This window comes from Lytechinus variegatus, chromosome 3 (genome assembly GCF_018143015.1).
Source record: "Lytechinus variegatus isolate NC3 chromosome 3, Lvar_3.0, whole genome shotgun sequence".
Classification (NCBI taxonomy): Eukaryota; Metazoa; Echinodermata; class Echinoidea; order Temnopleuroida; family Toxopneustidae; genus Lytechinus; species Lytechinus variegatus.
In genome coordinates, this window is record NC_054742.1 from 42,779,238 (window position 1) to 42,792,316 (window position 13,079).

General features: G+C 33.2%; 1 protein-coding gene across 1 annotated transcript in view; it reads right to left on the reverse strand.

Annotated features, from left to right (window-relative positions):
* Positions 1-168: 168 nt before the first annotated feature.
* The window catches only part of LOC121411078 (DCC-interacting protein 13-alpha-like), a 36,599-nt gene continuing 23,688 nt past the window's right edge, over positions 169-13,079 (reverse strand). The window contains exons 11-17 of the mRNA XM_041603577.1: positions 12,653-12,755; positions 12,114-12,229; positions 11,005-11,243; positions 9,705-9,891; positions 9,287-9,373; positions 8,380-8,680; positions 169-4,822 (exon numbers count right to left, since the gene is read on the reverse strand). Of these exons, the coding sequence (XP_041459511.1) occupies positions 8,440-8,680; positions 9,287-9,373; positions 9,705-9,891; positions 11,005-11,243; positions 12,114-12,229; positions 12,653-12,755 (973 nt within the window). The 3' untranslated portion in view covers positions 169-4,822; positions 8,380-8,439. The remainder of the gene's footprint in view (positions 4,823-8,379; positions 8,681-9,286; positions 9,374-9,704; positions 9,892-11,004; positions 11,244-12,113; positions 12,230-12,652; positions 12,756-13,079) is intronic.

Here is a 13,079-nt window from a genome sequence, read left to right on the forward strand (position 1 = left end):
TAAGCAATAAATGGGGACATAGGAAATGAAACCATGTTAATAAAACATATATGATGACCATCACTCATGATTAGACATTCAATGATAATAAAATAATAATAATAATAATTACAATGAAAATAGTGATGATAATAATCATCATAATAATATTGATGTTAATATCAATATGAATAATGATATTAATAATAATAATCAGTTTTCATAAAAAAGCTTAATATATTGGGACTTTACAGACATGCTTGCCCATACACAATGTATGTATTTTCTTCTCTCCTGGGCAGATTTCTAGTAAGAAATTTAAAGATCAATTGTTATGCATACTATATTACTGCTTTCTCATCCTCATGAGTACCCATTGAACGCCTGGGTAAAGAGAAGCAAAATCAATTTTGATGCCTTGCCAAAGGACACAGGTGCGGCATTGGGATTGAAATTGGATTACCACACTGGAAACATACACCAAAAGACTTTAAAAAGATGAACAAGTTTGCTAGTTTGATTTCAAAAAGTATTAAAGGGCAGTGTTACCAAATGAAAGACAGATAGCAGATTATAGTTAAGATCAGATAAATATTAAATCTTCTGATGCATTTGAAATTATTTTTATTCATTAGACAAAAAATCACAAATGTGGTTGCTTTAAAAGGTAAATAAGCTACCAAAATCATGCCATTTTACACTGATATGCCCAGAAAAATATTTATACAGCATTTGTTATTGAAAGCAAGTTTTACAAAACATGAAGAAGTGGTACATCTTACTGGCTCTTCATAAACCTGATAAATCAACAAATAAATTACTGGTTCAATGTTTGAATATCCAATATATATTTAAAAAAAAATCAATCATTTATATCTTTACAAATATATATTTTTTTCATATCTCATCAACTTATCAATAAATACAAAAATATTTAAATTCATGACATCAATTCATTGTTAGAATACAAACAAATTCATCAAAATTTTGGAAAAGGACTTGGCAGAGAAGCCTCAAAATATACATTTAGATTATCAAGTTTAGCAAAATTATAAACATATAATTTTACAAATATTGTAAATATGTTACAATCATTGTGACATATTCCTTCTAGACAATATAATTCAGTAAATTACGTTCCTTTTTGTATTGTACACATAATCTGAAACTTTAAATAACAAAAAATTCAAAATGAGAGTTCCAAGAACCAACAATCAAATATGATTACATTTTTCAAATATTGGCTCATATTTTTCAAAATTCAATATCAAATTTTCAAAACAATTAGATTAAATTTGAATATGTTGACAATATCTGTGGTTGACACAGCGTTCATGATATTGTTGTATTTGCTCATGCAGCCATGGGCAACAATGGGGGGGGGGGGTGCTACCCACAAATTTTATTTAGTACAGGATCCTATGGGAGAGGGTTGTCTTGTCCCATCTGCAATGATAAAAATATTACAAAATTGCTGTTTATGCATGCATGCACTTATCAACGGCTGAATATCATTTCACCATAACATTTCTTTGTATCTGGTACAGTAATAGTGTATACTTTCATCCAATTGAATAAGTGGTTGGTAAAATGTGTAGACTAGAACACCTAAGAATGAAATTACTCTATAATGATAATCTCTGTCAAAGAGGAAAATGATGTAAATATATAGGTCGCAAATTATTTGAAATATTTTTTATATTTCATTAAAGAATAATTCTTATGGAGCGCTTTCTGTACCAAAGCAAATATTTGCAACAAAATAAAAAATATTTTTTGTGACAGAGTACAAATTAGGCCGATATTATAGAATTTTCAACAAGTATCAAATGTTTATAACATCTTGCATAAAATGAATATGTGACATGGATTATATCAATCTTACCTTACACTGTACAAAATGGCTACAACCATCATAGAATTTTACATAAATTTCACATACATAAAAATGAGTAATCATCATTTACAGTTATTTCACAGCTGGCCTTTTGAGCACTATGTACTGATATGAATATGACAAGGCACAACTGTTGATCGAGCTACAGCAATCAAGATCCCATATCACAAAAACTTATTGATTGCAGTGCTGTTTTTTTAAACGATGGATTGCACTGATAATTATGTGCAATCAATCACACAAATAAGATGTACAATCAGTTACTTAGCTTTGTTTTATGGGGCCCAAATTTCACCCCCCCCCCCCCTTCTCCCATGGATGATAATTGATACGTAATTATAACTATTCAGATTAAAACAAAAGCTTCAACTTTTCTCATCAGCACCTTCTGTTTCTCATTCAAGTGTACTCTGCAAACTGGTATGAACTTTTGTGAGTCATTATTGACAAAAACTAAATCAGACAGTAACTGTGTTCACACTTCTTTTAAAGGCAATTGTGGAACCTGATTTAAAAATCATTTCCATGACCATACTAAGTACAATGATCAGGTACATGTGATCTGATTGGTTGAATATAGAGACATATATTAAACTATGCCAAAATACTGAAATATGCAAGCATCCCTGGATATACTTTTTTGTCCCCTCTCCCACCCCTATAAATATGAAGTGTTAAGTAAGCATGGACAGCATAAAAGTGTGAAACAAAAAATTTTAGGGAATTTTTTTTAAATCTCTTGGGAATTGCATGCCTGATATGACATAATGGCACATGCATCATAAGCACGGATGACTGTGCTGTTACCTGTGAAAACATTTGCTTATCATTGAAGTCCATGTCTAAACTACCTGATTCCCAGAAAAAAAGTCGCGACAAGACCAAATACATGTAATACAAAGCTTGGCAACAAATCATACAGTACATCTGTACAATTTGTTGCATGGAAAGATCTTTTAAAACTTGCAAATCAACCATAAAAATTGGCTCTATAATCAATCACTGAGTTTTGTGTTACAGGGCCTTTGTCATAATGACATGGACTGAAATATTACTAAACAGGGTTACATCGTATGGGACCAGTGTCAGCCAGCATCAGCCATGCACAATTGTTGATAGCACTAACAATGTGCCGATTGAGGCTCTGTTATCTTATAACCATTACTGTGGCCGCGATGCCTATAATGTCAGAACAATGTTTCACTTACATCTTGGATCAACGTTTGACAGTAAAATCTGAAAGATGTGAGGAGACAAACATACTCATCTATCATTAAGACTATTTCAGGAATATGAACAAATATGTAGACTTCAAGCAGGTGGCCTATGGAACATTGGTAGTTACAGAAAAATATTTCCATAATGAAAATTATATCAATGTCAGTCATCAAAATAGAAAAACCCTGATAAGATTTTAAGGCAGAATTTTCAAGGTATAATTTCATTTTATACCCTGTCTATATAAATATTTCATCAGCTCCCTAGAAGGAGGTCCTTCTCTTTTGCCATGATTTAGTAGTTTCTTTATAAGAAGATGAAAACTTATATGGTTTATGGATAGTCAAATTAAACTAACTTATGCAATTCAAATAAAGGATAAAACTATCTCAAAATATTGGGAAAGTACTGGTGGTTTGTGCTATAAAGTTTTGGAATCACTAAAATGGGAACAAATTGATTAAACTCTGGCGAGTTTGAATGTTGACATATTAATGCACACAGAAACACATACATGTAGATGATATAATTAATAAATATGAGGGCATTTGAAGATCAATAATTAGCATTTGGCTAATTTTTTTTTCTACAATAGCCTCCTTGAATATCATTAAAAGCATTTGTAATCTCACAATATTAATTTCTATCTTTTCCAAACTATACTATCTCTATAAATGAAGGAAAAAAACATCTTTAAAAAATGATCAAGTTTAGGAATTTTTAACCGAGAAGGAAATATTAACATTTAAAACTATTCTTTATTGGCAAATAAAAAAGGCAACCACTCTTACCCACAACATAACAAATTTGAAGAGGAATTGAATATGTCCACTTTTTTAATGACACAATAGGTAATATCCTGTGGACCAAATCATAGCTCTCTATCAAAAAAAAATTATTACAAGAAAAAACATGTCAAAGGGATAAATATCTGTTTAAAGTGTTAAGGCAACCATTTTTTGGTCTCTCCTGAAAATATGACTTTGAAATAAATAAAAAATTGTCATGCTATTATGCAGAATTAAGTTCCATTTTATAATATGACATAAATCAAGACAATGACATTTGCTCAGTTGACATGGACATCTCAAATCAAACCCTTACTCTCCTCATTTACTCTTATCACATCTCTAAAATTACAATAAGGAGTATTTATCAAAGGAGCAAGTGGTATGTCACTACATAAAACAGACCGAATATATATATATTTTTCTAATGGAAAAAATATGACATTTCCAATATATTTCATGTGTAAATAGTTGACATGTGAGCAAATAACTCTATAATAACAACTTGTTTGGCCTGTCATTATCCTAGCATTATACCACTGGGCTTCTTGAAATAAAAATGACTTATATAGCACATGTACTTCAACAAAACAAAACAATACAAATCATAGTAAATGAAATTTGATTATAGTTTCTCTATACAAACATACATTTAATGCAGAAAGGAAAAATCCTAGGTATATTATTAAGCTTGTGATTCCTTGGAAGTTGTCCCTCCAAGATTCAGCACAACATTGACTGGAAAATTGGCATCAGGGATCGCCATGGCAATATTGGCATTCTGATTGCTGTTGAGATCCAAGGCCGAGAGGGGTGGGGTGAGACCATCACCAGGGGGAGGGGGAGAGGTGTGGATGGGGTGTGGTGGATCCATGGAAGGGGGTAGTGATGAAGGAGGGGGCATGGATGCCGTGGTGCCCTCTGTGGTGCTGGGAAGTTCCTGTTCCAAGAAAGAAGGACCAGGACCAAGTGGATTAATATGGACTAATATTTATATGATTCCTTACATTAATATTTTTATTTTTTTCACCATCATATCACAAATGATGCCATCTTAATGGATGCTATCATATCATGTGCAAATATATACATAAAGATAGATAAATAGGCTGTTGTACATAATGGAAGAAGTACAGTCTGGAAGAAAATTCATCATATGCCACAGTTACGCAATATTACTGCCAAGAGTTATACCACTATAAAGCAATATATCGTCCCTCAAAAATTAATACAAAATAATGTACATACATTGGTTTCTGTCAAGTTGGCAAGCAATTAGTCAAAACTTATTTTTTATAGTGTTGATAGTCTCATGATCCTTCCTGTGGACCTTACAGAATTGTAATTAGGGATACCTGACCTATTACCGATTAATAATTTGAACTTTTTCTAATGTCTGGGACCCAATTTATTTGTAAATTGTTGGATGTTGTGAAATATTGTCTACACAATATTTAATCTATTCATCAAAGTTCCATAGATGTAATATTTATCTATTGTAATATTATGCAGACCTATTACATGCAAGGATTTTTTTAAATCTATGGAGCATTACTGCACATGCACTTCATTCCTTGATGAACATGGATGTCTAAGAGGTTTTTTTTTTATGTCCTATGAGGCTATTATACTCTCATTACTTTTGTAGGACAAATATTGCCTTCATCTTTCCGTATCTGCCCTTATCAATGCATCTAACCAGGTGAGCACTGGTTAGGTGAATGAACACTATTTAGCTCAATATGTTCATTTGTTTAATTCATAATATATTACTATTCATAGCAGGTTTTAACAGTAATCCTAAAATAAATGTGATGAAGTATGCAAAATACTTCTAATACAGGTTTCATTTGAAGATGCACAAAAAACAAAATAGAACAATATCAGAATGCAACTTTCATCCCCCGATTACATATCTGTCAATGTGATGATATAGTTCGTATTAGTACTCAAATATCATACTCGATTACACCTTGGTGCTTCATAATATCTTCCTTTAGAAGCAGGTAAGTCTGATATCTACGCATATCCTAAATGTTAATCTTATTCTACACATACACATTATTCACTAAACTTTTCAGGAGTTATTATTTTTTTAAATATGCCTATACCAAAGCCTTAGTGTTAAAACATTTAATGCAGGGAAATAAATAAAGCTACCAGCTTAAAGTCTGTCTACAGCTACAAAAAGGTTCATTATTATCATTAATATTGGATCATATTCTAACATTTCAACAATTTTACTACGGAAGTAAAGGATCCGATCATTCTTTGCCATTATTGTGAAAATGTGAATTTTATATTTCATATTATCTAGCGACCTCTCTTGGTAAAGCTTTTATTGTTTTTTTTTTAATGCCTAGTTTTCACCAACAGTTTCTTATAAAACCTGCATGCTGGAAAAATTTTTATGAATTATAATTTTCAAATTTTCATTTCAGAATGGAGTGGGCTGAAGAAAAAAAAGAAGGAAATGCAAATGAATCCAAGATCATTTATAATAAAGTATGAACCAAAACTTTTGAGAATTTGAATGGGTGAATTCAACAATGTGCATTGCAAAGGATGACAATATGACATTTAAATACAAATTCACAATTCATCTTGCTGCTAACAAACTTAACAATTAGAAATCACACAATAAACAGGGTAACTGTATAATTGCACTTCAGTAAGGTGTGCAAATATCAAAGCTATTTGGATATAAATTCATGAACTGGTATTTGATACATTACTGTAATCATACAATTAAAAAAATAAAACATAATGGCTTGCAAACTTCTTTTTTTTAGTATTTGATTTTTATCAAACATATATTAAACCTTTTTTAGATGTTGCTGATTCTGATGAAAATCTCAAAGCTATTATTCCTTTAGTTTTGCTCACTGTTTTAATGAACCATTAATTTATTCTTCCTTAAAGATACCAGACAAAAAAATGTTTCTAGGTACTTTGATCATTTACTTAGCAGTAGATATAGTTGATTTTAACATTATTAAGGCTATGCTTACACATGGGTAACACTCAGTGACACTAAAATTGCTATAAACTGCCTAACTACAATTTCAAGCAATATAACTACTTAAATAGCCTTAATCTATTAAATTTGAGGTATTGTGTCCAAATCATGTAGAAAAATTATTCAGCCATCAAACTGGGTTTTTTTTTTTGGGGGGGGGCACCCCAACAACAAATTGAATGGAGTAAATATAAAACAAGCATCACACAGAATTTTCATTAAAAATTTAATTAAAAAAAAATCCCCATTGAATTACAGTATTCTGCTTGTTTGATTTTTTTCTCTATTTATCAAATCAAATTATTGTTGGAGTGGGTTTGGCTTTTAAAGAAAGACTTCAGACAGAGAAAAGATGGGCAAATCTCAATAGATGGTTTTACAGATTGACATTCTTACAGAGCTTAATAGAATTGTGAGTTTGCTGGTACTTGTTGTATTGGTCAAGAAAGTGAAAAGGAAAAAGACTCACCAAATATTGACAGAAAAATAGAAGGAATAAAGAGATAATAAAAGAACCAAGGGAAAATACTCAAAATTGAAAGAGACAGAGGGAAAGAGAAGGAAAAAGAATGGAATTGACACAGCCACAGAATAGAAATATATCATTTAATAAAAATAGAGACAAAGAATAACAAAGAAATACAGCTTGAAATATCGGTAATGAGAATGGAAACAAAAATCTCAAAATCAGGAAATTAGAGAGGAAATAGGAGAAGATAACATTACTTTTAAAAAGTTGAAATAACAGAGTGGGAGCAGAGTAAGTGAGAATTAAAAGAAAACAGAAAAGAAGGAAGGAAGGAAGGAAGGAAGGAAGGAAAGAAGGGAGGGAGGGAGGGAGGAAGGAAGGAAGGAAGGAAGGGAGAAAGAAAGGAAGAAAGAAAGAAAGGAAGAAAAGAAGAAAGAAAATAAGAAAGAAAAAAAGAAAGAAAAAAAGAAGAAAGAAAGAAAGAGAGAAAGAGAGAAAGAAAGAAATACAGAAAGAAATAAATACAGAAAGAAAGAAAGAAAGAAAGAAAGAGAGAGAGGAAAATAGTAAAATGCTCATTCAGACATTTCATGACAAAGGCCAGCAACTCTATTGGAATATGAATCATCATAAAAACATTTTGCTATTTGTGGAACATGCCTTCGTTGCTAGGCACCCCCCCCAAAAAAAAAAAAAAAAAAGAAGACCATTCATATTCTTAAAAAGAGTGTGTGCAAAGTAATATTGTCCAAAGATGCAAGGATGATTCTGACATCTGATAATAAGACTCATAATATCAACCACAATTATGATGTCATGACTTGTTAGTGCAACTTTGGAACAACTTGTTATTTTACCTTTATTATGTGTTTATCAGCCTAATTAAGATGATAAGACTAACCAGGTCTGAACACCATAAACCTATAAAGTGGTGCTGAGCTTTTGTCATGCAGTATCTGAATGAGACTTTTAAATGCAAGAGACAGAATGGAATGTGCAGCATGCTTACTATGCTTTCTATTCTTGTTCAGCTACTCATGCAAACAATGAAGGCGAGCAGCAGCGTCCATCATGACCCATAATGACCTCCTGTTACCTGCCCGCTAGGGGTCATTGACATGTCCCCTCCGTACCCGTCTCCCGCCCCTCCAGACGTCCTCATCTTCAGGATGGCCTGGAAGCAGATTTCTGCAGCCATGCTCAAAGATTGGCAGATCTCCTCACCCCCGCTGTCCGTCTCAAACACGTGACATGTGTACGTCGGTCGACCCGCGTCGGCAGGTCGTGATATGGTGATAAACGCCAGTAACCTTTATGATGGAAAAGGGAGGATAACATCAAGAAATTAGACATTAAAGTAGAACAAACACCTTTGTATATATGCTACTTACTTTAAAGTCTTCTAGATTTGTACACATTGAACATTGAACATGTAAAATGTTCATTATTGCTAGTCCGGGCTATAAACATACAGAATAGAGTGAATGTGGACTTACATATAAATAAATATAAAGCGTGGGTCCCAAGCTATTGGAAGGTTACTATTACAGTAACTTGAGAAATGAGCCAGCTACCATGCCAACCTTGATTTAATTTGGCAGCTGAGACCCATTATCATATTTTACTGTAAATCTTCATGCAATGGTGATTCTTACACAGTGAAGAAAATGTAGAATGTTCATTACTGCTAGTCCATGCTATAAGCATACAGAACAGAGTGAATGTTGGCTTACATATAAATATTAAGCATGGGGTCCAAAGCTATTGGAAGGTTACTATTATAGTAACTTGAGAAATGAGCCAGCTACCGTGTAAACCGTGATATGATTGGCAGCTGACCATGATTACCATATTTTACTGTAAATGTTCATGCAATGGACATTCTAAGGACAAGGTATCAGACCATGTTTTCTCACCTTTTGTTTTCCTGGTGAGCAGCCCAAAAAGAGATGTTTTTCAAGTGAAAATAAGCCCTCAGTGAGTTATTACTAGGATCCTCTAACCTGTTTGGAATAGAATAAAGATGTGAACATCATACAACATATACTTCATTTGCAAATTCCTTTAATCATCCTATTACATGGTACCAAGCATAATATCAAAACTGACACCTGAAGAAAACATTTCTACAATTTGAAACACTTTCCCACACTAAATGTACAATGAAATTTAGATAATAATGAGGTTTAGGAGGTACAATGTAGTCAACATGCATTTATCTTTTAGCAGAATGAACACATATAGTAAATTTTTTTTAACCACCTAAATTTATTACAGGAAAAGACTACTTTATAAACTGCATTCATGAATCAAATATTTGAAGTAGTATAATACCTTATGCTGTCATTTGTAATGATCAGATTACATTCTGTCATTCGGAAAATATTGTGTATCGCCCGGGCAGCCATGATGTGTCGTATTGTCTGCATAAGTACATCCAAGCCTTTGTCTCGGTTGACCTCCATTGACCCAAGGAAGCGAACCACGTACTGTTGAAGGAATCCTGGGATACTGGATTTACCTGAAGAAAGTATGAATATGAATAATAATCAATGCAAACCATCAAACTGATGATTAAAGCCTCTCTTAAGTTTGGGTAATTGTCTGTCACTATTCCAGTTCATAGCCATATTGTATGAATATTAATGTCCTAAAGACTGTAAAGGGAGATGATAAGAAATAAAAGCATGATGTAATGGATGCGTATTCTAACTATTCATGCAAAATTATGTTGATCAGGATCCTGATCAAAATAAAAATAATGCAAATTTTTCCTTTTTGGTAATAAAGTTCTCCTCAAACATAGGATAAACTGAGAATGTCAGAACATAATAACTGCTTGTAGCTCTGTGACATGTTATCATTACATTTGCCTTCTTAGAAATAAAAATAAAAACATGACCGAGAGAGAGCACATATTCCCAAAAGTAGATTTTGAATTTTCAGAGAATCAAAGGATGAGAAAAGAACATTATGCCTTGTTCAGATTGGAATGTCGGATGTCCCTGATTATCATTCACATTTTCAAGCCTTTAAAAAAATGCTATACATGCTCTAATAGTACAATTTCAATTATATACCTACATCATTACACAGATATACAAATAGTGAAAAGGCAGGAGTGGATTTACTACTCAGTGGAATAGTTACAAAATAAAAGAAGGAAATGGACTGATGAAGACATACAGTGAAAGAGAGGGATTATACAAGAGAAAGTCTAAAGGGGCATTGCAAGAAACTTGCAATCAATTGCAAGTCAATTTTGTGGTCTCTAAATCAATTATATTTAATTGTGAATTTAAGATTTATTGCTAATCTACTTCTAGAAACAAGGGGCGTAATCTGATTTGCTGCAGTTAAAATTGATTTATCAATTATAAAATTGGAACAGAATATTTGCAATTGATGGCAAATATTTTCTTGCAAAACCCCCTCAGAGATAAAGAGAGAGGAATAAATGAGAAATAGAGAGAGAGAGAGAGAGAGAGAAGTAAATGGAGAAGAAGAGGAGAGGAAGAGGTAGACAGAAAACAAATAAAAGAGATAAGGAGAGAGAGGGGGAGAAAAAAATACAAAGAAAATTAGAGAGAGGGAGAAAGAGGGTGTATGAAAGAAAGGAGTTTGACAAACATACTCTGTTCCACTCTTATCTGCCCAGCAGGTTCACTGAAAGGGTTGATCCTTCTTGGTGGATTGTCCCTCTGGGTGGGGCTGGCTTTGACCAAGGAGGGGGGCACTGGTTCCCCTGGAGAGATCATATCAAATGATATGGGTGTGGTCGGCAGCATGCTGTCAAACGGTGAAGGGGGTGGGGTCGAGGGGACATCCTTGCTCCCTGATCGCGACCTCTGTCCTTCATTTATTCCTTTTGAGCTGTGACATGAGAATGCATACCACGAATTATTATTCGTGTTCATGATTACATCTGTAAAAAGTATTTTAGGGAACTCCTAAGATAAAGTAACTATGATGCAGAACCATTAAAAAAATACAAAAAGAGTGCAACAAAACTCTACTTATTTGGCCATTTTTACTGCACTAGTATTGATGGTTTGATACAAAATGTTTAAATGAATTAAATTTTGAAATTGGCAACATACTAGAACTATCAATATTGCTGTTTCTCATGTAATTTTTTTTTTCTCAATTCTATTGAGACAATCTACATCTTATCCATCTATTTCTGATACATGAAAGAGAAAGTAAATGAGTGAATTAAAAAAATTCCAATTTGAAGAATAAAAATAGATCAAATATAAAGGCTTAAAGTAATTGTCATAAATGTGAAATATAAAAAGGCAAAAAAAAACATTAATACAAATGATAAATAAACACACACACACCTTTTTGCAAAGGTGAAACAGGTAAACTACCAGAAATGTCCCAACACAAATTATCAGTATATCAATCGAAAATTGAAATTAAGATCACACTGCTTTGAAAAAAAATCAGAATATTTTGGCAACATGGGGATTTATTATTGTTTATAAATGAGGGTCTCATCTAAAGGCATGGTCATACAGCCCGAGCGTTGTTGGAGCGGTCGTAGAGCGAAGAGAAAAAAAATCATCACCTCTCGCTACCGTTCACCATTTTCGATTTCGATTGTTTTTTTTTTGTTTTCTATTTTTTCCCCAATTTTATGAGCGAAAATTGACCCTCTTTCCCTACCGCTCCACAACCGCTCCAACAACGCTCGAGCGGTGTGACCAGGCCTTATGACCTTGAATGGATTTTTCTTACTTGTTCTGAAGTGGAAGTGGTCTGATCTTTGACCTGGTCCCAGTCACACTCCCTGATGAACTACCATCAGAGCTTACCCCAGGGACCGATCCTGAATCCTCACTCACGATGCTACCCTGGTTATAAAAGATCAAAAACATAAATCAACAACAAAAAATATTTAAGCGATTTTTTTAAAGCTATATTTTAAAATTCTTAGATACTTGCATCAATCTATTTCCTCTGTTATCAATATCCACTACAATAATGATATTCTAAGAGACATAGTTTAGGGCTAGAAAATCCTAAAACAAGAGGTATGATTTTGTGTCTTATTTGTTTTTATATCGTTGCTCACTGAGCAGCCCCCCCCCCCCCCCCCCCCCACTTAAGAAACATCCCCACTGAACCAAAATTGGTTGGAAGTGGCAGCAATCAGCAGCAGCACAATTTGACAAGCAAAATCAGAGTATCCCATCTCCCTTGTCTTTCAACTTATGCATACATGTACCGGTATATCAATTTGAACAATATTTCTTGTACAAGGTTGCATGTATTACCCGATTGCTCCCGGATCCAGCACTGTAGTCTGAGTTGATGTTCCTGATGGTACAGATCCACTCTTCTCTATCAAGGGTACTCATTGTCTGAAGATGGACTGACCTGAACACACACACAAAAAAACAACCAAACAATAAAGAATATACCATTAGATAGTTCAATAACGAGGAGGAAAATGTAGTACTAAAAGACAGATGGAATAATAATGAAAAAGCAATGAAAGCCACTGAGGAGAAAGGGTGAAGATACAAATAAGACAAGTCAATATAACAGATAGGGATTAGAACTGAGGGAAATGGGAAGAGAGAAAATATAAAGAACACAATAGTATGTTTTTCTTATGTGAAAAGTCTGAATGCATTTGCCATTTAGCAAAGAAACACTCTTTAGTAGATAATGATTTGAAAAATGAATGCTGTGAACAAT